This window comes from Phaethon aethereus, assembly GCF_964289735.1.
Source record: "Phaethon aethereus genome assembly, chromosome: 4".
In the NCBI taxonomy this organism is placed as follows: domain Eukaryota; kingdom Metazoa; phylum Chordata; class Aves; order Phaethontiformes; family Phaethontidae; genus Phaethon; species Phaethon aethereus.
Window position 1 is genome coordinate 8253988 of NC_138578.1, and position 26895 is coordinate 8280882.

Below are 26895 nucleotides of genomic sequence, written 5' to 3' on the forward strand. Positions count from 1 at the left end.
CTGCGTCAGTGGCCGCAATGTATTAAACGTGACAGCCAGATGTGCTGATCTGTTGACACTGGACACCGTGAGGTGGCTGTTAAGAGGCTGCAGTGGAGCTTGAGCCGGACGGTGGTGGGATCAGATTGCTTTTTCTGTATCTGGAGGTGAAGGCCTGATGAAGTGTTGGGCTGTGTTATCAACAGAGCTGTAGGCAAGACCAAAAGTGCAAAATGACCTTTTCTTCACTTTATTTCCACTCCTACAAGCTGTGAGCGGTGGAACGCTTCCTAGTACATCCTCAACTGTGTCTAAATGTATTTGTGTTAATCTAAAAGGGGTCCAAACTCTACCCATACTTATGCTGATGTACCACCAAAGTAATTCCACTGGCACGAGCAGAGCTACTGCAGACTTAAGCCAACTTCTACTCCACATTGCATTAGCCTAGGGTGTCTCTCTGTCATGGTTTATTCGTAGGCTCTAAGAATTGCAAAAAGGAAACAGATCTACGTGTAAAGTTTCCAGTTGGCTTCAGGGAAGAATTTGGGGAGCTTCCCTGAGTTTTAAGACCTCTCTTCTTATTTTTTTTTCTTCTCTCTCTTTATTATGCTTATGCTAAGCAGACAACTTTCTTAAAGTGCCCAGAATTCTAGCTTTTTGAAGCAACTCAGGTAGCACTTCCACTGGAGATGGTCATGGTTTCCACGAGCTTTAGCTGTTTTGCAGCCTTCCTATGCCACGAGAATCAGAGGTTTGTTTCAGTTTCAGTCTGAACAACAGGGACAAACTCTGCTGGAAGTGGTGAATGATTATTTCTCCTGCTTCCTACCCCAGCAAGTTCCTCATGACTACTCCTTATCGAGGTAAGACGGAGAGTCCTCACCGCAGCCGGCACTGCTCAGCAAGACCTGGCCTCAGGGGAGCCGCTGGCCCTGATCCCACGGCTGGCAAGCAAGCTTTCCTTACTGCCTTTTTTTTTTCCCCTTCTGTCCTGACCTGTCCCTTTACCACTGATCAGTACAAATAATGCACCATTTCTGACAGTCACATCCAAAGCTCCATATAAACCAATTGTTCATCTTTCAGGAAGAAAAATTAGGGGCCATGACAGAGGAGAGAATGAATCCCGAGGGATTTATCACACTGTTCCATTAACTCACTTGAAACACATCTTGCTGCCAGTGCCAGTGACAGCACAGGGCGGTTTGTGTTGGTTTGTATCTACCATAGCTGCTTCAATTTCAGTGGATTATTTTTTTTCTTAGCCATTAAAATAACTTTTTTCAAAAATAAAAAAGAAGTAAAATTGTTGTACTTAGAACGTCTCCTAACGTTGGCTACATTTGAAACAGAGGCTCACGTTAAAAAGATATTACAGTTGCAGTAAGCATGTTATAGAAGTTTTTTGCCTGAAATTGTTTTGGTAACTGAAAATTGGCTGTAAAATTTGATGTAATTTTCTGTAATCATTTTGAGTAAAAAAACACTTTCTGAACCCTATGAAACGGAACTTTGATGTACTGAAACACTTCAGGCATTTAAGGGTTAGGAGTTTTACTTTCACGGGTGTCTCGTATCCAGAAATACATGTAGGACAGCTTTACATCCATGGATACGAAAGGCTTAAGCAAATTCTCTCTCTGAAACAACTTGCCCATACTCACAGTCATCCTATTAGATCCGTGATATACTTGCAAATATTAAGTTACAAGGCCTGTAAAATGACACATAGATATTGTTTGTTGCAACTCACCTATGGTAATAAATCAATGTGTATCATTTGTGTTAATATAACATGAGGGGCATGTATCGTAACTCCAGTATCTGGTATTAACAAGCGCTATTTGCGAGCGTCTAGAATAGCATAAACCTGGTGCTTTAAAACCTATTCTCTATCTAAATTCTCCTGTTTTATAGATATTCTCTTTTCCAGATTTTTATGCAATTTGCTTACCTCGGATGTACAGCGTTCAAAAGGCTGATGTTGAGTTTTCATCTGTTTGAATTTGCATACTCTTGGAGTAGCATTTTTAATTTTGACATTTGAGAGAAGAGCCCAGAGGGAAGTGCAGACTGTGGGCGCAGAAAAGCTTGAACAACCTTAGAACAAGATTGTGTCTGTTCCACACATAAAATTCTTGGTTAATGATTCATTCCGACCTTTCCGTTAGGGAATGGACCAAAGTCCTTCCAGGAGGGGTCAGAAAGATCACCACGTTTCTCAGTGCTGTGCTTTCGACTTGGAGCTCCAATTTAGCTGGCAGATGTGAAAAATCCCATGTAGTGAGGGAAAACCTCTAGTGAGTAAGCCATGGCGAATGCTTGAAGAGTTATTCTAGCTAAGGCTGATGTTACCTTATGTTAGTTATCCTCCCCCTCCACTCCCACCTTTTTTTTATTGCGAAATACAGTGCTACTGTTGTTTTCTGCCGGTTCTAAGCACCTCATCTAAACTGGGGGCATTTGTGTAATGCAAATAAGGAAGGCACCTTAGATACAGGGCTGTATCTAAGGTGAAGACCTTCGAGAAGACCCCGTGAACGGCTCACTGCAGGCAAGGGTCGACGCACGCCTGTAGATGGAGTTAAATATCAAAGAACTGGTGCGGACCTGAACAGCCGTACGCGACGCCGGCAGTCGGACAGGACCCATGATCCCGTCTCGGCTGTCGCAGCGGTTCAGCGTCCAGCTGCTCCGGGCAGGGAGGAGTGCTGGGCTCCAGGCTTCCCAACCGCGCCGGCCCTCCCGGACGGCTGCGGTGCCCACGGGCTCGGGGCTGGCCCTGGCCGTGAGGCTCCGTCGCCTAAAGGGAACGGGGATTTGCAGGAGTTAACGGCCTGCAGTGTCCCTTTGCGTTAGGGGACAGTACCATCCAGGGGCAGCAACCACCGCTTCTTCCTGTCTAGCCGCTTCCAGTCGAGACTCCTGCTAGTAAATATTTCACCTCCCCTTTTTCCATCGTATCGAGGGGAGCAGGGGGGTACAAACTGCCCCGGCGCCTCACCCTCGCAGTTCTTCCAGCCCCGCGTTACTCACACGCTCTCCTCGTCTCTTTCCACCGAACTTCTCTCTTTTCTTACTTTTCCGTGTTGGGAAACCTACCGCCAAGCTCATTAACGATCTCACCGGCATAAATAAACTCTGTATTTGCCGCTACTAGTAGTACGTGGCTACTCCGGATTTACCTTATCGGCCTAACTGCTGCCTACAGGAGGCTCGGCGGCCGTGTTTCCCTCCGCGCCCGCATTCAGAGGGGAACCAATTCAAAATTAAGCTCCGGTTCCCCCCCGCGCCGCTGGCTTGGGGGCCACCCCCGCCCTCGGCGGTGCGGGACTAGGGCTTTCCGGCTCGCTTGAAGGCCCCCGGCGTTTCGGGGCGAGGGAAGCCGTGAGCTTCCGCGCGGGCGGAGATCTCCCACGGACCGAGGGTGCCGCTTCCATGTGACGCTCCTGCACCCACGTCACGCTTCACCTTTTTCCCCCGGCCCAGGGCGGCGAGCAGCCCCCAGCCCCGGTTGCCGGGACGCGCGGCGGAGCCGGCGGCGGGGCAGCAGGGGGCGCTGCCGGCCCACGCGTGGAGCGCGGCCGCGGGGGGCGGCGGGGCCGCGCGCTCCCGGCACGGCGCCGCCGCTCGCGCTACGTGTGCCCCTAAGTTTACGACTCGCACAGCGGAGCACCTTCCCGGCGATAACGTGCCTCGGCCGCCGCGCAGCCCTTCGGTTCCTTCAAGAGCTGCTTTGAAAAGAAGGCGCGGCGCAGCGCCACGTCCCTCGGTGTGCGGGGCAGGAGCGCCACCGCCCCGCCCCAGCCCCACCGGGGCGGGGGGGTCCCCGCCGCCCCGACTCGCTCCCCACCCCACGCAGCAGCGCAGGCCTTTCGGCGGGGAGACACCGTTCCCTCCCGGGGCGGCCGGACGGGCGCACCCCTCCCCCTCCCTCCCCGCCGAAGGGGCCCCCAGGTGCGCGGGGCGGTGGGGCCCCCGCCGGGCGGGGCGGGGCGGTGGGCGGGGCGGCGGTGGGCGGGGCGACCAATGGGAGGCCGGGGGGGGAGCCGGCCCCGGGCGTCAAGAGGGAAGGGATCAATGAGCGCCGGGCAAAGTTGGGGCCGGGCGGCGGCGCGCGCCGCGGCCCTGGGTAACGGACCCGGCGCTGAGCGCCCGGGCATGGTGGCGGCCGGGCGGCGGCCGCGGGGGCACCGGCGGTAGCGACGGCGGCTTGCTGAGCGGCGATGCGGCCAGGCGCCCCCGGCCGCCCCCCAGCCCCGGAGCGGCGGCGGGAGGAGCGGCGGCGGCGGCAGCAGCAGCAGCGGAGCGTCCCGTGAACGCGGCGCGCCGGCGGGTCTGCTCCCGTCCGTGGCGGGGCAGGGCTGAGCGGAGCCTCCGTGGGTGAGGAGAGAAGGAGGGAGCGAAGCGGGAGCGGTCGGGGCGGCTGTCGGGGGACGTGGACCCCCGGGGGGCGCGGCTGAGAGCAGCGGCGCCGGGAGCCCGCCTCGGGGCGCTGCCCCCCCCCCGCCGGGGCGCCATGGGCCGCCCCCCCGCTCTCCGCGGGGCCCCGCCGCCGCCGTTGCTGCTGTCGGTGCTGCTGCTGCCGCTGCTGCCGCTGGGCGCCGCCGCGGAGCCCCGGCAGGTCTTCCAGGTGCTGGAGGAGCAGCCGCCCGGCACCTGGGTGGGCACCATCGCCACCCGCCCCGGCTTCACTTACCGCTTGAGCGAGCACCACGCCCTCTTCTCCATCAACGCCTCCTCGGGCGCCCTGCACACCCGCGCCACCATCGACCGCGAGAGCCTGGCCAGCGACGTGGTGGACCTGGTGGTGCTCTCCAGCCAGCCCACCTACCCCAGCGAGGTGCGGGTCCTGGTGCTCGACCTCAACGACAACGCGCCCGTCTTCCCCGACCCCTCCATCGTGGTGACTTTCAAGGAGGACACTGGCAGCGGGCGCCAGCTGATCCTGGACACGGCCACTGACGCCGACAGTGGCACTAACGGCGTAGACCACGGCTCCTATCGCATCGTGGCCGGCAACGAGGAGGGGCGTTTCCGGCTCAACATCACCCTCAACCCCAGCGGTGAGGGAGCTTTCTTGCACCTGGTGTCCCGGGGTGGGCTGGACCGGGAGGCCACCCCCACCTACCAGCTGTTGGTGCAAGTAGAGGATAAAGGTGAGCCCCGTCGACGGGGCTACCTCCAGGTCAATGTCACTGTCCAGGACATCAATGACAACCCGCCCATCTTCAGCCAGACTCTTTACCAGGCACGAGTGCCCGAGGATGCGCCTGTTGGGGCCAGCGTTCTCCAGGTGGCTGCAGCTGATGCTGATGAAGGCACCAATGCTGACATCCGCTACCGCCTGGAAGGAGGTGATGGTGGCGGCGGTGGTGGGGAGGGGGCTAGCAGCCTCCCGTTCGAGGTCGACCCCGAGAGCGGGGTGATCCGCATCCGGGAGCGCTTGGACTACGAGATGCAACAGCAGTACTCACTGACAGTGCAGGCCATGGACCGTGGTGTGCCGGCGCTGAGCGGCCGTGCTGAGGCCCTCATCCGCCTGCTCGACGTCAATGACAATGAGCCCCGGGTGAAGTTTCGCTATTTCCCAGCCACCTCCCGCTTTGCCTCCGTGGATGAGAATGCGGCCCCTGGCACGGTTGTGGCTCTGCTGACTGTGAGCGATGCCGACTCCCCGGCGGCCAACGGGAACATCTCTGTGTCCATCCTGGCGGGAAACGAGCAGCGGCACTTTGAGGTGCACAGCAGTAAGGTACCCAACCTCAGTCTTATAAAGGTAGCGGCCGCGTTGGACCGGGAGCGCATCCCAGCCTATAACCTTACGGTGGCGGTGGCTGATAACTATGGGGCCCTGTCGCCATCCCCGGGCTCCCCCACTTCTTCCCTTTCCCCAGATGGGGCGGTGGTGGCTCCCGTGAGCCGCTCATCAGTAGCTAGCCTGGTGATCTTCGTAAACGACATTAACGACCACCCCCCTGTCTTCGGGCAGTCGGTCTACAGGGTGAACATCAGTGAGGAGGTGCCCCTGGGCAGCTACGTGAGGGGCCTGAGCGCCACGGACCGTGACTCGGGCCTCAATGCCAACCTCAAATACAGTATTGTCTCGGGCAATGAGCTTGGCTGGTTTCGCATCAGCGAGCACAGCGGGCTGGTCACCACAGCCGGCCCCGAGGGTGGCACCACCGGGCATGCTGCGGGCACGTCCATCTCCAGTGGGCTGGACCGGGAGACTGCGTCTCGGGTGGTGCTCAACATCAGTGCCCGTGACCAGGGGGTGCAGCCCAAGTTCTCCTATGCGCAGCTGGTGGTGACCATCCTGGATGTCAATGACAACAAACCTCGCTTCAGTCAACCTGAGGGCTACCAGGTGTCCCTGGCTGAAAACTCCCCGTCAGGAACTGAGCTGCTGGTCCTGAGTGCCACAGACGGGGACCTGGGGGACAATGGGACTGTCCGCTTCTCCCTGCAGGAAGCTGAGCCAGCGCTGGCAGCAGTTGGCCCCTCCTCGGTGACCCCTCGCCGGATCTTTCGCTTGGATCCTGTGTCAGGCAAGCTCAGCACCATCTCGCAGCTGGACCGGGAGGAGCAGGCTCACTTCTCCCTGCAGGTCCTGGCCACTGATTTAGGCTCTCCACCCCTTTCTTCGATAGCCCGCGTTAACGTGAGTCTCCTGGATGTGAATGACAATAGCCCTGTGTTTTACCCTGTTCAATATTTTGCCCATATCCAGGAGAATGAGCCAGCTGGAACCTATGTGACCACGGTGTCTGCCACAGACCCTGATCTGGGACCCAACGGGACGGTCAAGTACAGCATCTCGGCTGGAGACACCTCCAGGTTTCAGATCCATGGCCAGACAGGGGTCATCACAACCAAAATAGCTCTTGACAGGGAGGAGAAAACTGCTTACCAGTTGCAGATTGTGGCCACTGATGGTGGCCATCTTCAATCACAGAACCAAGCCATTGTCACCATCACTGTCTTGGACACCCAGGACAATCCACCTGTTTTCAGCCAGGGCATGTACAGTTTTGTTGTCTTTGAAAATGTTGCCCTAGGTTACCATGTAGGTACTGTTTTTGCTTCCACCATGGACCTCAACACCAACATCAGTTACCTGATTACGACAGGTGACCAAAGGGGCATGTTTGCCATCAACAGAGTGACGGGGCAGATCACCACAGCCAGTATTATTGACAGGGAGGAGCAAGCATTTTACCAGCTGAAGGTGGTTGCTAGTGGTGGGGCGATAACTGGAGATGCTATGGTCAATATAACTGTCAAAGATTTAAATGACAATTCCCCACACTTTATTCACGTGGTGGAAAGTGTAAATGTGGTTGAAAACTGGAAAGCTGGGCATACCATATTCCAGGCCAAAGCTCTTGATCCTGATGAAGGTGTTAACGGTTTGGTCCTTTACAGCCTTAAGCAAAACCCAAAAGGCTTGTTTTCAATCAATGAACAAACAGGTGCCATAAGCTTAATAGGGCCACTTGACATAAACGCTGGGTCTTACCAGGTTGAAATCGTGGCCTCGGATATGGGCGTGCCACAGCTGTCCTCTAACTTCATCCTGACTGTCTCTGTCCATGATGTAAATGATAACCCACCTGTGTTTGACCAGCTTTCCTATGAAATTACTATTTTGGAGTCGGAGCCTGTGAATTCCAGGTTCTTTAAGGTGCAGGCTTCCGACAAAGACTCGGGAGTGAATGGTGAAATAGCTTACAGTATAGTTGAAGGAAATACTGGGGATGCCTTTGGCATATTCCCCGATGGTCAGCTGTATATAAAGAGTGAACTGGACCGTGAACTTCAAGAGAGATATGTTTTATTGGTTGTTGCCTCTGATAGAGCAGTAGAACCGCTCAATGCTACTGTGAACGTTACCGTAATTCTGGAGGATGTAAATGATAATAGGCCCCTGTTCAACAGTACCAACTATGTATTTTATTTTGAAGAGGAGCAGAGAGGTGGATCATATGTTGGTAAAATAAATGCTGTAGATAAAGACTTTGGCCCAAATGGTGAAGTCAGGTACTCATTTGAGCATATGCAGCCGGATTTTGAGCTAAACACAGTAACTGGGGAAATAAGAAGCACTCATCAGTTTGACAGAGAAGCCCTTATGAGACAAAGGGGAGCTGCAGTATTTAGTCTCACAGTAATAGCAACAGATCAGGGGTTGCCAAAGCCTCTAAAGGATCAGGCAACTGTACAAATCTACATGAAAGACATCAACGATAATGCCCCCAAGTTTTTGAAAGATCTCTACCAAGCTACTATATCAGAATTGGCAGCGAATCTGACACAGGTTCTGAGAGTTTCTGCCTCAGATGTTGATGAAGGGGTTAATGGGTTGATTCACTACTCTGTAATCAAGGGAAATGAGGAAAAACAGTTTGCAATAGAGAGTAGCACAGGCCAAGTGACCTTAGTAGGGAAACTAGATCATGAAGCTACTGTGTCGTATTCACTTGTCATCCAAGCAGTAGACTCTGGAGCAGTTTCCCTAAGTTCAACTTGCGTGTTGAGCATTGATGTATTGGATGAAAATGACAATAGTCCTTCCTTCCCTAAATCAACCTTGTTAGTGGATGTCTTGGAAAATATGAGAGTCGGTGAACTTGTGTCATCTGTCACTGCCACTGATTCTGATTCAGGTGACAATGCTGACCTTCACTATAGCATTACGGGGACAAACAATCACGGGACCTTTAGCATCAGTCCCAACACCGGTAGTATTTTCCTTGCAAAGAAACTGGACTTTGAGACACAATCTCTGTATAAGCTAAATATAACAGCGAAAGACCAAGGAAGGCCACCGCGGTCATCTACAATGTCAGTGGTAATACATGTTAGGGATTTTAATGACAACCCTCCTAATTTTCCTCCAGGGGACATCTTTAAATCTATTGTTGAGAACATTCCTGTTGGTAGCTCTGTCATTTCTGTGACTGCTCATGATCCAGATGCGGATATTAATGGGCAGCTAACCTATGCAATCATTCAACAGATGCCGAGGGGTAATCATTTCCGTATAGATGAAGTGAGAGGGACGATATTTACCGATGCTGAAATAGATCGTGAGTTTGCTAATCTCTTTGAGTTAACAGTCAAAGCCACTGATCAGGCTGTTCCTGTGGAGTCCAGGCGATTTGCTTTGAAGAACGTGACCATTTTGGTGACGGATCAAAATGACAATGTTCCCGTGTTCGTATCGCAAAATGCTCTCGCAGCTGACCCCTCGGTTGTGATCGGTTCGATCCTAACGACAATTATTGCTGCAGATCCTGACGAGGGCGCCAACGGAGAAGTGGAATATGAAATAATCAATGGAGATACCGAAACCTTCATTGTGGATCGCTATAGCGGAGATTTAAGAGTAGCGTCAGCTTTGGTGCCTTCTCAGCTCATATACAATCTCATAGTTTCTGCCACGGATCTTGGCCCTGAAAGGAGAAAATCCACCACTGAGATGACTATAATTCTGCAAGGGGTCGATGGGCCTGTGTTCACTCAGCCAAAATACATAACCATCTTAAAAGAAGGCGAGCCTATCGGGACAAACGTGATATCTATCGAAGCGGCGAGTCCACGGGGCTCTGAAGCTCAGGTGGAATATTACATTGTGTCCGTCCGATGCGAAGATAAGAATCTTGGGCGCCTCTTCACCATCGGGCGCCATACTGGTGTCATCCAGACCGCTGCCATTTTGGACAGGGAGCAAGGAGCGCGTCTCTACTCGGTGGATGTTTACGCCATTGAAAAATCATCTGTTTTGCCCCGTACGCAAAGAGCAGAGGTAAAGCTTTTATTCAGTAATTACTTGCCCGTTTGATTTCTAAATTCCATGGTTTTGTTGTTAGCTGTTTTACGGGTAGATGGTAGTGCACAGCAGAAGACCTGAAAGCTAAGTCTGCTGATTCATTAGTTAAAGATAACCTTTCCATTAGTTATACCTCAGACTCTTTTCCTCAAAGCCACCTCCCTACGAAATTTGAGAGGCTTAGGTGCTGCACTTAAATTTGGCTACTGTAGGCACAATGTTGGTAAAATAAATTTTACGTACTAAATACTTCAGGTGCTAAAAGCTTCAATCACGGGCATTTTGGAGTTTTGCATGCCTTCTCATTTTAGTGATGGTTAATTATTTTAAGTCTTTCTATTCCTGTGTGAATTGTAACTGAACTTTTTCATTACAGTCATCATGTCAGTATTTGTCTGAGAACTGTCCAGTAGGGGATTGCTCTCTGACCAGCTCGTCTAGTGTCTCGGGTCTTGGATGTGCTCGGTATCCTTGCCTGCTTAAGTCCCTCAGATAGGTCTCCTCACGCCTCTCCAATTTAGGTTACCTCTTTACCCTCACTGATGAGTATGAAAATGGTCTTGTTTCTGTTCTTGGATGTGACAGGCGGTAAAAGTGTAACATTTTAACTGGCAGTTTTCCTTATCACAAAGCCATTTGCCTTGACTGAAGGGTCTTTTGAATGTTCTCTGCATGACTGGTTTGAGGAGCAAAAAGTAGAAAACAGGTTTGAAACATCATCTGTGAATGTTTTATTTGCTCTGTCTGGTAACTGAGCCACAGAGCTGTCCTGCTGTCTTCTGGGGGAATGCTGAGAAGCCTGGTGTGAAAGGGAGCCTTGTGTTTGTTTTAAATTGCACCATCTTCTTGGAGCTGCCTTCACTATGAGCCATTTCACTTGCAGTTCCTGGAAGTGTGGGGCTGGCACTGCTGAGTGGGTCAACCAGCAGAGGATGCTGGTAGTGTGTAGTGGTTCAGCCATTTCCCTCGCCAGCTGAATGTATAGCCTCCATATTGCATAGCCCGGTGCATCCCAGGAGTTATCCCCAGCCATGCTTCCTCTTGGGAACTGCGTCTTAGTGTTGAGCCACCAAGGGTACTGTGCTGGTTTGGGTTTTTTCTTTTTGGTTTTAGCAGATGTGGTATTTCTAATTCTTACTTGGCAGCTGTAGCTTTTTCTCTTCATGGCCACCTTTTTGTTGTTTTGCTGTAGTTCAAGTATGATCTGCGTAGGTATGTAACCTCATTCTCCTATACTGGCAGTGACCGACGCTCTACAAAGTAATTGTTAGGCAGGGAGTTTGACGCTGTTCAAACTCAAAGATTTCTTAGCATGTATGAGAGAGCTCATCTTAGTGTGTGTGCAATGTGGGGTTCGTTATCATGTTTTGAAGAGCAGTAGTGTGTTGGAAAATGACCTGTTCTAGTAGGACTGCTGGTTTAAATAATCCATGCTCTTTTTATGAGAAGTTTCCTGTTATATAGATTTTTGAACCCCTGCTAATAAATTGTAAAAGAATAAACTTCTATGATTTTTTCTTTTATTATTATTATGTCATGTTTAGTCTTGATGGACAGTTGTTTTGAGGGCTAAGTCATGTCTGTGCATGTCTGGATTACAATCCTTCAACTTTGCATCTGCTTGCGTGACTGAAGAGTTCCTTGACTGGAGAAGGACTCGTATGAGACCCTGTGGTTGCAAGTCTTGCACGTTGTAAAAGTATTTAATATTTGGTGAGCACAGAAGAGAACAACCATTGAAACTTTAAACAATTTTTACATTGTCGAATACAAACCACTCCTGAAATCAAGAGCAAATGTTTTATTCTGTAAAGAACATTGAAAGCAATAGTTGGGAGCTAGGATTTCATATTACTGATTCTATCTTTATAGCTTCTAAAATGCTTCTTCTCCCAAACATAATTAGCTTACTGTGCTTCTTCAGAAATATATTATAAATTATAATCAGCTATCAACTTTAAAAAACCATAACCATATGCAGCCTTTCTCCTCACTGATTGAATTTATCCGGAATGGCTTTTGCTGTTCCACACTTGAACAAGAACTACTACAGTGACATTCTTTGTGCAAGCTGACTGTCAGTGGGTGCTGAATAAGCAATACAGCTTTTTTCCATGTTGCTTTTGGATGGCAACTTTTTTTTGTTGTTGGTTTGATGTATGCAGCGCACACATTTTGGTCTTAGGGTTTGCTGCCAATCTTCTTTCATAAAAAAAACCAAACCAAAACAAAAAAACAGCCAGTACCCAAGGATGTGAACACTATTTCTTAGCTTTGGAAACGCACCTTAAAGCACACTCATGCTAAAGTTTTTGTGCATCAAATGTGTATTTCAGAAGGTTTAACGTTTCATTCCAGTCCTGGTTTTTAAGGTGATGTGTGTGGTATAACCACCGAGGCTTGAGTGGTGGTATAACCAGAATACTGATGAGGGACAACGAATGTGCATGAACCTGAAGAATATCTGAAGTCACAAAACCTAAGTATTCTTTTGCCCATAAGTCTTCAACTGTTTCTGGTATATGCTCATATACAGATGTAGACTGACTGATTTTTATATTCCCTCCTGAAAAGTAAGTTGTAAAGCACTGATGCAGGTGTGCAGATAAAGCCTAGTAGGTCTGGCACCACTATACCCGAACAGATAAGCTGAATATAAGTTTTGTTTGGTTGTGGGGTTTTTTTTGGTGAGGAAAAATCCTGAGTATTGTGTATCTGCTTTCTTCCTTCTCTTATGAAGAGTACGTTGGGTTTTGTGTCTGAATATGGTTAAAGAAAATGGAAAAAAACCCAGTAATAGTATATGCTTAATAAGTTCTACATTCTTCTTCACTGCCTGCTATGCCTTCTGCCCTGATGCCAGACATCATCTTCATTGCACTGTGGCATGCGAGTGAACCGCCGAGCACTCGGAGCCACGCAGCGTGTAACTTGCTGGCTGAGATGGGTGAAGAGAGCAGCAGTCGCAAGAAAGTTAATAGATCTTTTGTCTGATGTAGGCTTTAGGAATGCTTTTGGGTGGCAGATACCTGGTGTGAAATAGAGATATTTACAGCTTCGACACAGTGACTAGGCTTTGTCTAGCCAGCAGGCAGTATAAAAGAAGAGCAGGCTTGCGTGAAACCACTTACTCTAGAAGTGAATCAGTCTTTGTTCTTGGGAAATGGTGTGATTTTTTTTTTTTTCTTTCCCCTAAATTCTGTCACTAAATTTTACTTTTTTTTTTTAATAATGTCAGCTATATTGAAAAGATCTACCCGGTGCTCCAATGGAAAAAGTCTCTTTCCAGTCTTTCTCATCCATCCCTGGGGCTTGCCCTATGCAGGACCAGACTATAGATCTGCCGGTTGCATAGCTGCCAGGGTTGTATGCTCGCCCTTTTGAAGAGAGAGTCCACGGGAAGAGTTGTGCCATTGCAGGACTGTGGTGAATCCTCTTCTGAACCCAACGCAGCCGACATGCCTTGAAGCTGAAGGGTTACCTTGTATTTTCAGTAAAGCAACAGCAAAGAGTTTAGAAAACAAAGAACAGTTTGTTTACAATTCATGGATTATTATTTTTTTAGTGTGTATGTTTCTGTGCTTGTTATTACTCTGTGGAGAGAAAAGGCTGGTGGTGTCAAAAAAGTGCAAGTCGTGAGGTAAAGCTTTATGCTCAATGTACCAAATACTTTGAGATTTGCAAAGAAACCCAAGTACTTGTTCCATTGTATTTTACAGCTAAGTGGTGTAATATTGTGTAGTTATTACTGAATTTGAAAGCTCTCTTAAATTTTGGACTTTTAGCCGATTTCTGTGTCATCTACACTGACAAGCCAGATGATTTGATGTTGTGTGAACATGTACTGTGATCAGTCTTAGTTTCTCCCCTCTTGTATTAATCATTAGGGCTGCACTGTTCTTCTCAGATAAGAAAATTATAACGTAGGTGTCCTGAAGGGAGCCCTTCTGTTTGCCTTTTTACGCCTTTTTATGTGTTTCTGCTGAAAGAAAAACTCCGCAATCGCTTAGCGCCTTTCTCTTGGCTCTCCAGCATAAATTCTCTTCTAACCTCTTCAGGCAGGGCCGAGGGTTTCACCATCATGATTTTATACTTAATATAGAATGACTAATGCATATTGGCATCACTTGAAAACCATGCGACTTTAATCAGTCCTGCCTCCCAAAACAATGATCGTCTGCTGTGGGATATTTTGGGTGGTCGTATGCTGTACCCTGTTTCTCGGCTGGCAGTAATAATAGGAACCCAGGGACAATACCTCGTCTTCTGTGCTGTGTTACTAGGGATTAAATGGAATTAGGCAGGATCTCTAGTTTGCATGTTTAACCCTTCGGTGGATGACTTCTTTGAAAAGAGCAGTGGGTTTGCTCGGGACCGGTGGTGATGTATGTGGTGTATATCACATGCGGCTGATGAGAGGGTAGCAGGTTGGGAGGTGAACTACTTGCTCAGCGACACATCTTTCGTATACTTTAAATAGGTGCATAGCTTCCAAGGAAGGGGAAGAAGGGCATAAATGAGGGAAGCTGTATAAACTTTAAATGAAAGCTTTAGTGATGGTATTGATTTGAAAAGGCAGATGAATGATCCTAGTAGCACTCTTTACCTGCGGATGCTAGCATGCTCTCAAAAGAGGGGTGATCGTCTTCATTTTCAGCCAGGGAAACACGAGGCACTGAGTTTGCTTTTGCATTTGTGCATTCACAGCTGCTTCTTGTGCTGCATTTCATGACTGGCACTACTGGGAAGCTTGGACTTCCAAGCTGGGGGAGGCTTTTAGCTCCCAAATACAGTCTAGGGGAAAAAAGTGTTCGTTCGGGCAAGATATGGGGATTTTAGACAGTGCTTACTGCTGGCATAGTAAAGATCTGGAAATTAATGAAGACGGGCAGAAAAAATGGCCCTCCCTTCCTGGAATGAAAATCATAGGATACTTCACCTTGACTCGGTGTGAGCTGAAGCCGTGGCCATAAAACCACGATCGCATGATGTAACCAGTTTATGCGGAGCTCTTTGACTCAGCCCAGCCTAGGTCCCGTGGCTTCGCCAGCTCTGTGTCGCTCCTGCGCCCCACGGGTCCTTGCTGGACCTAGGAGCCAAGCGGAGGTACTCCAAAACTGTCTCCCCCCTTGCACGGGTCTGGTGCAGAGCTCCAGAAACCCGGAGTGGGAAGGGGAAGATGCCGCTAAGCAGGAATGACAGACCACGCTGCAGGAGAGGCTGCCCGACCCACAGGAGCACGATGCACCCCTTGTGCTGTTTGGGCTGGGCAGCGCTTCAGGGATGTGGGGCTAGACCTAACATCCCTTTGAGAGAGGGGAAGGGGTGGATTGGGGGTGAGGGCAAAACACTGACGGTGTTAGTTGTCTAATCAAGCTGGCTAACGGTGGAGAGCCTTGCATTTCGTAACAGAATTTGAAACCAACTTCAGAGAAGCCTTATCTGGCGTGCCTCGTATTTACCAGTGCAAATAAGAACAATGGGGTACTCCTTGTATTCATACTATTTATAAATCGTTTTATTCTTTAATGATACATGGCACATTAATTGTAGCCTGACAAAGGAAACTACTTATGAAACGTTTGAGTAAACAATGAAAATCTGCTGCCTTGTCCCAGCCCCAAAGCCAGGTTTTTTTTCTTCCTAGTGCTGATAGTGCTGATTCTGAGAAATGTGTAATTATTTAAGTTATTGCTGTCATTTGCACTGATCTGAAAAGGCATCTCTAAGCTCTCATTGAACTAGAGTAGGAGATGAATGCGCCTTATGTCAAAACCTGTTCCAAACCAATTTGCGGGTTTCAGTTCAAAGTTGTCCCTTTTTTCATCCTCTCTAATTTCTTTAATGATTCTGCCTTGCTACGTTTTCTTAATATCTAGAATTTCTCATTTCTTTGCTATTTTAGCAGCCTCTGGGCATTTTTGCATGTGAGGTCACTTCATAATTTTTATGTTAAAAATCACTAGACTTTAAAAACAACATTCTTTATTATGGAAAATATTATTTTTCGTGTGTCTTTAATGCAAACTCTAGAAATAATAGCCAGAAACCAGAGCAAAATTTTCACGTGCTTATTTTTGCTAAGTGTTGAATTCTTCATACAAATCTCTAAATGATTCTTGGGTTCTATCGACATTAATAAACGAGTCCTTTTCCATGTCAAACGATACCCCCCAGAGCTGCTGGAGGCTTCTCTCCATGTGTTAGTGTTAGGTGAAGCATTTGGTGGCTGTTCATTTAGGAGAACCGCAGAAGTTGGTCACCAAAGCCTGCTTGCCCTCTTGGTGTCTCCAGCTCTCACCATGAGCTTTACTGGGGCAAGACTACGTTGTCGTTGGCTCCTGAAATCTTTGCTGTTGTCTTTTCCTGTTTCCTGTGAACCTTGAGACTGCATCTCACCAGAGGATGTTTTTACCCTTTTGACTGATGGAAGGAGACCTCAGGCATTTCCATGGTCTCTTCTGAGTCTTTTCAGAGGTTGGATTTTGTTGAACCACCACTCCAAGGGCCAATTCTCACCCCTCCTATAACAAGGTGTCCGTTTAATTTATATCATTATGCATGACATAGTTCTACTGGTATAGTTTATCTGTGCCTAGACGAGGGAGTAGCATTCCTGTTAAGTCAGTTTGGTTTCTTACCCATGTAATTGTGTCTATGCAAACCCTGTGTGTAGACAAGCCCTACTACTCTTGGGTTTTAATTAGAAAAGAAATTTACGGTGACTAAAATTGAAGTAAAACAAGAGTTTTCCTAACGTATTCTCGTAGTCAGGAAAAGTGATGCCAGATCAGTACGGTACATCAGTACCATACTGATTTGTTTCAGTAAATTTATAGCCGTACTGCACTTTGCCAAGAATAATACCAGATATGTAGAGAAACTGTGTCTGTTTTACTATGATGTTTCTCTATTCTAATAAATCTTATTTTTAATTAGAGCCTTAGTCTAGACTGTTACCCAGGTTTGTTTTTGTAGTGATCTATTTTTGTTTACTTCCTCAGAGCAATAACATACCAAAAGGACAGTAGAACAGATGGAAACTGATAGCTATGATTGCACTGTAAAGATACATTTAGTCGCATTAGTTAATGCAAAAGAATTTCAAAGAGGCTGTTATGAAGTGGTAATTTATGTGCCAACAGCTATCCAAAAAGTAATGAAAACAAGCGTTTGCGTTAGCATTTTCATATTCTGCAGTCCTCACACACACACGCTGTTGCTTGCATTGACACGGTGATCTTCAAGGAGCGTATAAGGGTTTGACTATATTTAACGCAGCCATCCAGACATGCAGCTCTACAGACAGAAAGGCGTGCTCATGGTGAAAACCTTCAACAAGCTCTGAGGCTCAGACAGACGGAAGGAGCTTTGGGGGCTCCTTTTGGAGAAGGGCATCTTCTTGCGATGCATCACTTTGACTCTCTCTACCCTGTGGCCTGGAGGTGGCATTCCCTGGCCAAGTTTGGTTTCCCCACAGCAGCCGTGTGAGGGAAGCTGACTCCTAAGAGCCCCATGAAGTTGTTCTGGATCCTCTAATAAAGCTGAAACATGAAGAAAGGATTTTTCTCATGGATCTTCAAATGAAACAGATGGGAATAGCTTTGAGATGCGCCATATGGCTAGTATGTGAAGTATCACCAAAATTGTAACGTTCTTTATTTCATATATCCACATTTTCCAACCTCGTGGCTAGCTATGCTCTTCTAAATATGCATGTACATGCACGTGTCAAATTCTGTCTTCGGCCACTCATTTGGATGTGCTTGGAAAGCAACCAAACTAGGTCAATTAACACTGCAGTTTTCTTCTCTGTAGCATCTGCCTGTACCGTTTTTGGTTCTCTTCAGGTACCTATCTAGAGTGTTCCCAGCAAGAGTCAAGCCCCAAGTTGCTGTTATGAACAAAGAAGTGTGTAAAAGGCGAGGGAAATGTGTCAGTGTGACTCTTTGCATTAGTTTTTAGGAGATTCAGAAGGCAAATAAGGGCGATGCGCTTGTTTCTTCCATAGTACCTATGGCACAAGATAAGTGATGAAGGCTCAGAGCGAAGTCATTGTGCGTTGTGTTTGGTGTCGCACGCGTATGCCTGTGTTGTGTTGCAGTATGTCCCCAGTAACCTGAACTCTGACAGGTTTGGTTGTTTCGTGTTTGTTTTTTTATTTTTTAAATAAATACAAGGGCATAAGAGAACACTAAATCTGCTGTTTCAAGGGTTGACATCAGTGGGTGTTTCTGGGCCGCTGCTGCCTACTGCTCCAGCATGGCACTGATAAAACTGATGAGCTGAAGACTTGCTGTGTATTAAAAGTTACGTTTGCCTCGTTTCCAGGGCCTTAGTTGGATGTATCTTTTACGGGGTAGCTTATTAGTACAGAGCATAATTGTCATTGTCACTGACGGGAATGAAGAGTGGGTTTATGAGCTACGCTCTGCTCTGGTATTACTGCTGATGCGAGTTTAACATCTACTATGAAGAAATGAATGAACAAGTGACCTTTTTTCACCTAGTGAGTTTTGCTAGTGAGTGTTAGTTTTAGTTATAAAATAATTTAAGTTTTTTCCTTAAGGATTCCTTTGGAGGTATATTCAGTTTTAATGCTTTTGAAGCCTTTTCAAGATGTGTTTTTGTTACAATATGAATGACTGAAATATTAACTTACAATTTTAAGCAAGCGCTTCGTATCTAGTTCTCTTTGGGGTTTTTAGGCAAAAGTTTTATTGTTGGTAGCTGTGACATTTCTTGAAATATAATCCGGGAAAAGTCTATTAATTCTAAGAACGTGTATAAGATGTTTCACCTACCCAAATCTGTAGTCTCCATTTTAAGCTATGTTCAGAATTATATTCTGTTTTGACCAAATTAATTTAAATAGCATCTAACACTATATAGTGCTGAAATAAATTCAGCAATAGCAATTGGCTATCAAAACAAGAATTTGATGTGTAGCATCCTGAAGCGCCTGGGGAAAGGAAAAACCAAGTTGACATCACGGGGCATATATGTATATCAAGATAGAAAAAGCACTACTTGGAACTTTAAGCTAGAGGTGTGGGTTTGCCACAGGCACCGTGGATGGGGAAATACGGAATTATGTTTCCCTTGCAGTGTACTAGGAGAGAAATTGTTCCTTGGAGAGCTAGAGAGAAAACTGGGTTGAGGGCTTTTCATGTCAAGTCCTTTTTGGATCACTCTTGATAAATTAAGAGAATTCTACTGGAATAGTTCAGAGAAATAAATAAGATGCTCGAGCTATGGTACATATCTGTAGTATATGTGCTTAAAGCTTGTACTTTCCATAGGGGTTTTCTTCTATCATATTACACTTTAGGTTTCCTGGTGCTTTTCCCCATTCCCCATTCTTTATTCTTTTCAATACCCCAAATCTTTTTAATCCATCAAAATGTCATGCTGTCTAAATATGAAGGCATGTTGCAATTACAAGGCTGTTTAGAAACAGAAGGCAAACTCAGTAGTTTATCGCAGTCTTATTCTTTGGAGACCTGCATTTTTGTTTGTGTGTGTTTAAATGACTTTTTTCGGAGCATGATTCTATTCCCTTTGAAAGTTGACTAAGAAAGTTTTTACGCCTGTCTGCTTTGAGAAAAGAATTTGGGCCTTTATGATTTCGGTGAACAAATTAATGAAAATCCAGATTTTAAGCCCAGTAGGGTCATGTCAGATTGTCTGGAAACAGTTTTATGGTGGTAGTGATCTTATATGAAGTAGTGGTTTTCTTTCCACTGTTTTCTCTCTCTAACAGCACTCTTAACTCCTGTACTTGTACCTTTCGAGGAGTCAGCTTGTTTTAGTCTATTCTTATGTGTGAATTTTTAAACTCCAAATAATTCCTACGGTCAGCACTGAAAGTTGCGTGGGCTTTATCATCTGTTTATTTCTCCATGCCGTGTTATCAAGTGGGGTTGCGGTTACTCAGAATAAGGTTAAGTGATCGTGTTGAGATCGTAATTAATTAAACATAAGCACCGATACCTTATTATTTCAAGTCCTGCAACTGCCAGACTGAGAACGCCGCTTGACCCGTGCGCTGGTGGAGAGGGGAGGAAGTGGGAGTGGACGTTTTCTTGCAGGGCAGGAGCAAGCTGCGCACATGCCTGCCAAAATACTTGGATCAGACTAAAGGAACACAGATGGCTGAGGCTGATAAAGGTGTCTCTTATTGTTTTGATTTTTTTTTTTTTGCTTGGTACTGTTTTGAGTTTGTGTGTGAGAGAGGGGTAAGAGGGGAGGAAGATGACTACATGAATGTTTATTTTAATACATTTTTACAGTGTAGGAAAGAAGTTGTATAAATTCAATACTCTTGCATGTCTGTGCTCAGTAGGACGCCAAAGGCTGGAGCTAAGCTCTCCTTTTAGATTTCTGTAACAAACGAACAATAATGTGTCCTTCGGGATTTATGTCAAGCTGTCCGACCTTCACTTCTTATCTGCTAATAGGAAAATCCCAACACAATGCTGAAAGTAGCTCCTAAAAATTGGACTGAGAAGCCTTAAAAGCATGTGGCCGCCTCTGCTCATAACCAGCCTCAAGGCTAACTCTTCTCTTACACGGCCCCTTCGTGTCTCCCTGTTCCTCGGGTCACTTATTACCATGTCTTATGTGATGTGTGTTTATATCTAAATGTGTCTATACGTGTGTATATGCACTTATGTATAAATGATGGCTTGTCCCCTGAGGAGGTAGTGCCTGACTCTGCAGTTTGCTTGGCAGAGGAGGAAGCCAAGCCACCGCAGGACAGGGACGTGTAAGGGAAGAGCAAGTCCCACAGACTCTTAATCTGAGCAAAGCCCAGTTCTTCTTAGCATTTGTTATTTATTGTTGTAGAAATTAACTAGTCACCGCTATCTGAAAGTGGTATCCCTGAACTTTAAAGCTGCTTGCAGAAATAAATTGTTGTCACCAGACATAACATGTCATGTTATTCCAAGTCTGTTGGATTTGTTACACCCATAAGCAACACCATCCATCAGGGCAGGGCTGAGGAGATAGGAGTAGAAGCAAGACCTTTTTTCCTCTATCTATTTAAAGCAAAGTCTTAAACAGGCAATTTCATTAGAAGGCCTCAAGAAAGATTTTTGTTTTGTAAATGATGGCAGTAATGTTCTGCTCATGACAGCTGGAAATCCGCAGGATGTTCTTGCTGGTGAGCATGAAAGAAAAATGGTACTTGAGACTTCATGCTAGGGCAAATAAAATTTATTTTGAATATCTTTTTCAATTTCCAGTCATTAAGTTGAGATATTGCAGTTGTTTTAAATAGAAACTGATATATTAAAAATCTAGTTGCAAAACCGTACTCCTAATGGTATACTGTAAATAGCTAAGACCAAACTTCTAGAACAGTGCTGTTTTGGACTGTTGTCTTCTAAATGCTCTTTATCTCCTTCCTTGATCACCCCATATGTATATATTTTTAAAATAGACATTGAAATACTTTTTGTGCAAAGTTGCCAGAAACTGATGGAAGGAGACAGTGTTTCATTCTGAGATTCAGTGCTATACAAATGAATGTGCTTTTCTGATGCCTTGAGGTCTCACATGTGCAAACAGTCTCTTCTATAAATACACCATAGTATTATGATTATTAATTGTGGCTACTACTAAACAAATAGAAAAATAAATGCAGCCCAGCTACATTGCCTCTGGGAAAAAAAAGAGCCCTTTTTTGTGAGCAGGGAAATGCTACTTTTTTTCCATGAAAATGTATCATTGTTATTACAGCTTTGGCTCTAGAAAGAATGTATGAGCATGAGAATCTGGAATTTATAAAAGAAATTATTACTAACAGTGGACTGGCTTTTCTTTGAGTTATGCTAATTTTCCATCACTGTAACTGTATTTTATTTAATTACATTACTCTTCATTTACATTGGTATAATCAAGCAGAAAATGAGGCCCTGAGTAACTAAGAAAGAGTTTCTATCTGTGTAAATTAAAATCTATATTGAAAGTGACACAGGGTAAACACTAAACATCTAACAAAAAACTTGCCTTTGCCAAGGAAATAAGGAAACCAAGACGTTCTGCAGTCTATAATTAGGCACTTTACATGGATGTAGCTCTGTAAAAAGGAATGCAAGACAATGGTATTGGCACAGTACTCCAAGGAAAAGAACCAGAGATAAATTTTATAATGCGAAGTGGGTTACAGGACAACTTAATAGAGAACAGTTTTGTAGGAGCCTCTGTTGAGAAGTCAATTAAACTGTAGAAATTAATTTGTAAACATACACATTGCTTACTGTTCATATAATTTAAAAATAAAGGGGACCTTTATCTAGCATTAGAGTGCTTTTTGTTGTGTTATGGTGCTAAAGACAAAAATCATGCTTTATTCGACCTAAGTCGGGGGTAGGTACGTGATATTTACATAGGCTGGTAACAAGAATGGAGAAGCCATCTAAAGTCGTTTGATGAGAGCTTGTAAATAGCCTAAAAGCTGTGCACATACCACATCTATCCCAGCTACTAATAGCTGCTTGCACTTAGGCAAAGCGAAGAACAGGAGTAAAAAAAAAAAAAAAAAAAGGCAGCACTAAGAAGGGTTGTGTTGCTATGCCCACCTACATAATCTTATTGATTTTATTGTAATGAAAATATGAAAGTAATATTTTTTGGGAATAAGAATGGTTCTGTATGGGGGAAAGATGTAGGCTTAGAACGTAGTTGTTGAGAAACTTGCGTCTGCACACACAGGAAGACCTAACTGCAAAATTCTGTTGTCTTTGCTCCTCTGTTTAGTTCCTTGGTAGACCAGAAGGACTACTACTGTACGGCTAACAGAATTTGACCTTCTGCTAGCACCAAGACTTCTTGTAGGCCACCTCCTGATTTACAGGAAAATAAGATATTTCCCATGTAAAATAAAATGGGCTGCTCACTAAAAAGGGAAATCCTTGGGACACGTTTGTGTGCGCTGCAGGGAAGGGCTTCACCAAAGGCAGTCTGAATGGAGCTATTTGCCTCTTTACTGCTGTCAGAACCAGCAGCCCTTTCAGTTGAAGGGGTGGTGAGTTTTGGAGGCACCTGCAAGCTCTCGTCCCTGCGAGCTTTCTTTCTTGGTATTTGCTTAATGTAGGGACTGTAACATTATGATTGATGTATTTCTTCATTTGGATCTCCAGATGCATCTAGTGCTTACGGTTGAATTCGGAGCATGTAATTTTAGCTTTGTAAGACTAATAGGCCACTTGTTGAAGCTTCCAGTGTCTCCTCAGGGAAGGTCAATAGATCCCCCAGAGACTGTCCTTCAGAGGCAAATCAAGAAGTAGAATATGCCCATCTATCATGGGGTGGGAGACTTGCCCTCCTAAAGTGTCCACACTGGGACCTGCATGCCTTGCCTAAAGTAAGCCACTGTATTTGAGATTTGGCTAAATTTAGGTAGTGAATCCCACAGGAGATGCCAGTTTCTGTTTGTCAGGAATAGTGACCAGCAGCTGCTTATAGCATGCTTGAGCCGCAGGTTGGTGCTAACAGATCTACCTTCTGATGGCCCCCAAGGTCATCTGCAGATGGAAGGGTATGAAATAGACTGTGTATTCAATGGCTCATAACTGTTTAACCAAGTTTACGTAGCAATCTCCTCTTTAGAAGAAATTCAGCTTATTAATAGTTTTTTTAATTGTCATTCAGGAAAATTGTATTGAAAAGAAAGAATTGCTTTTAACAGGCTGAAGGTTACTGTCTTTCACCACCACTCCAAAATATTTTTAATAGGACTGTAACAAATACCTAGTTATCTCTGTATTTCTTCATTTAAAAAGTCTAATGTTTAGAATAAAGGATTCTGAAACAGAAATGGCGCATTGGATTTCCTTTGCGACTCCCACAGACCCTGATTAATTGGGACAGTCAGCACGGCTTGCTTTTAGAAAGAAAAAGCTTAATGATTAACTAAGTTCTTTTTCTGCCCCCCCCCCCCCCTAAAATGCTTAAAAAGAATGTAGAAATGAGGCAGTTGGAGTTTTGTTGTGCACAATAGAAACATACATTTCACAATATACTATATATAGCCAGAAACGTTCATTTCCATGTGATAGCTGTCAAGATCTGAATATAATAACGTATGCTCAGAGTAATTTGGTGGGTGTTTTTGAGAGAAAATCTGTCATTCTCCCTGGGTTGTAGACAGAGTAACACCTATACCGAATGATTTATCAACGCTTGTTTTATGTGTGTTGCAACACTGGAATTGAAAACCAGGGGTTTGATAAGCTATTGCCAATTCTAAGCCAAATGATGTTGCTCTGGCTTGTCGTTTCTAAATGCCCAGTGAAAAGTAATGAGACTCAAGATGGACTCTCCGTGCATGTGTAGATTTCTTCATTGGTGTCATCTGAGGAAATGAGAAGTTTGTTCTGTAAATAAGGGAATGGTAACCCTAACGCAGTTGGCAATGGCTGTCATGCTCCACTTGTTTTTCCATGTTGGTGGTGACTGCCAGCGATGATTGCTGCATGCTGAAACGGGTAATTAAGCATCTTTTGAATGAAGCCTATATAATATTCAGTATTTCTTTTACCCGGATCAAATTTAACTCTGTTGACACTGCATTTTCAAACTAGAGTAACATCTAGAATTTGTGCATATTCTTTTGCAAAATACGTCCTTGAGATTTGTTATATCAAAATATTTATCTTCTTATTTGTCTCTTTAAACTAGCATTTGATTTTTATTTAAAGGGATAGTGGGACGACAGCTGAGCTGCTGCTGTGCTTTAGGAAACTATTTGCTTTTCCATCGTACAAATCTTCCCAGTTATTTAAGAATGCCTCCTTCGTATGTGGGAGCCTGCAGAGCAGAGGTGTGCTCAGGAGGGAATGGGACAGTAAGAGGGTCAATCAATCTCGTATGAATTGGGTTCAACAGGAACAGCCCGACGTATGTAATAGGTGCAAAGCTTTTGGAGACACCATGAGTTGTGGAGCACCACAGTTGTTGCTCCTGTTCAGTGACATCAGTTGCATTTCTCCATTCTTAACCTCTCTCAAGACCCCCGGTTTACTTTATGGAGTCTTTGCTCTTTTGGGGAAGGTTTTCCCCTGTATTAGCTGATAGCTCTCTGTAAATTGTTGTGATTTCTCCCCCTGCCCCAGTCACGTGAAGAAGAGTAGTAGAATATAGCTATGTGATTCACCACAACTTTTAAAATACAAAAGTTCATGTAACGTTGTGGTAATCTTGAATCCATTTAACAGGTGTTATGTATAGACTTACGTGAAAGTTACAGCAGGGTAGTTTTCAATGTGATGACTTTATACGTTTTGAAAGACTTACCCTTTGTAAAACTACTTTATAAATACGGCATTGTGGATTTACACAGTCAATGCCTGTCAGTAGCTTCCAGTTCAATGTTTTCGTTTTATGAGTCCCCTAAAAGTAATTTTCCCTCAAAGTTATTAAACTCAGTGAGTGATAGTTTCATAAGTGCCAGCTTGCGCACACCTAAGCATTTGAAATACGGTTTTATCTTGCTGGATGCTGGAATTGGGTCTCTTGGAGCGTGTGAAGAATGTCATCAAAAAAATTTACAACTTCAAGTCCAAGCCTAACATATACTTTTGAGAGGTTGTTTATGTTACAGGCTGATAGGTTTTGCCTGGCTCCCCTGGCTTTCTAAAACACTGGTGGGATGATGACACGGTGATGTGATGGTTTGGTGCTCCCTCATCTTGAGGATGTACTTTCTTTTGAGGAACATAAATTCTACTCCGGACAAGTTTGTATTGATTTTTATTGTAACAGTGGCTTTATTTTCTGAAAGTGGCCTGCATTGGATATTAGTATCAAAGCTTTCAATCGGTTTGGAGTCTGGGCATCTTCTAGGACTTGGTTCCTTTCTTGTGTGCCTGTTTTGGGTGGGAAGGGGTACCTCTGTAAGGCTGCACTTTGCTCCCAATGGGAAGGGCCGCCATACCTTATCCTTGGCATAACTGGATCCACAGAATAACCCCATTTGCTTTAGAATCTTCTCTGTATTGGGCCTTCATCTTGTTTTTGGTTTTGTTTTTTTAATAAAAATCTGTTATCTGTCCTTACATAATTTTTGCATAGAGGCTTATGTTTTTCTTTATCAAACAGAAAACCACGTTCTTAATTTTTAAAAACATAACTTTTATGTTTAATAGCTATTATTTTGAAACCAGAAATGTTGTAGTAGTCAGGTTTTAACTGTGGCTTGCAACAAGTCTGCCAAAAAATAAGGAAGTTATCTAAGGATTTAGTTACTAGTGCAACCGCTCCCTCATTTCAAATGCAGACCTGCCTGGGTGCATAATGGGATCCAGGAATGAATGGAATGACGGAATGCAACTGGATCCCAAGGCTCCATGACAAGTCAAGGTCATCCACAGCCAGGGCTTCAGTGGTCGTTGAGGATGAGGAGTTGGCCGACTACAAAGCAATTTTCCCCAGGCACAGAGGACTCCTGGTTATCGAGTGCCCTGGCAGGGGAGGTGGCTAAACACCCATGTCCCTCTTGCAGAGTAGGGAGAGCCTCACATAGGAGAGCTGGAGAGAGGTGCTCAGGGCAAGGTGGTAGAAAATGGGATGGTATATCATGTCACCTTCCCTACGGAAAGGGGTAAAGCGGAGCCCCTGATCCAACTAACCATCATTGCTTGCTCTATTTATTTCCCCTCGCCTTTGCCCTGGCTCTGAATCCTGTAGCCCACATCTCCAAAGCATCATCTTGGGAGGAAGGTCAGGCAGGTCATGAACTTGCCGCATGCATGTGCAATGATGCTACGGAGTGAGGGAGGCTTGCCCTGAGGGCTGCCACCGTCGCCTGCCTCTCGCTCTCGGTTTTGTGAACTACTTGGAGCGGTCGTCCGAAGTGAAATCACTGCAAGGTAATTCCTTGGGTGGGAACTTGGGCCTTGGCTTGAGAGGATCACTTAAAAGCAGTAAGGTAACAAACCTTTACTTCAGATGACAGGTGCTATATTTTTCTTGCTGTTGTACTCTAGTTTGTCACCCATGGGTGCTTTACCCTTCTGTTAAATTCCAAATGTTAATTACATATATATATGTGTGTGTGTTTTATTTTGGCA

At 45.5% G+C, this 26895-nt stretch overlaps 1 protein-coding gene across 1 annotated transcript in view; it reads left to right on the forward strand.

Moving 5' to 3' along the window:
- Nucleotides 1–3767: 3767 nt before the first annotated feature.
- Nucleotides 3768–26895, forward strand: part of FAT4 (FAT atypical cadherin 4) — a gene marked incomplete at its 3' end in the record, with an annotated part of 153996 nt that continues 130868 nt past the window's right edge. The window contains exon 1 of the mRNA XM_081999665.1: nt 3768–9793. Coding sequence (XP_081855791.1) covers nt 4502–9793 — 5292 coding nt within the window. The 5' untranslated portion in view covers nt 3768–4501. The remainder of the gene's footprint in view (nt 9794–26895) is intronic.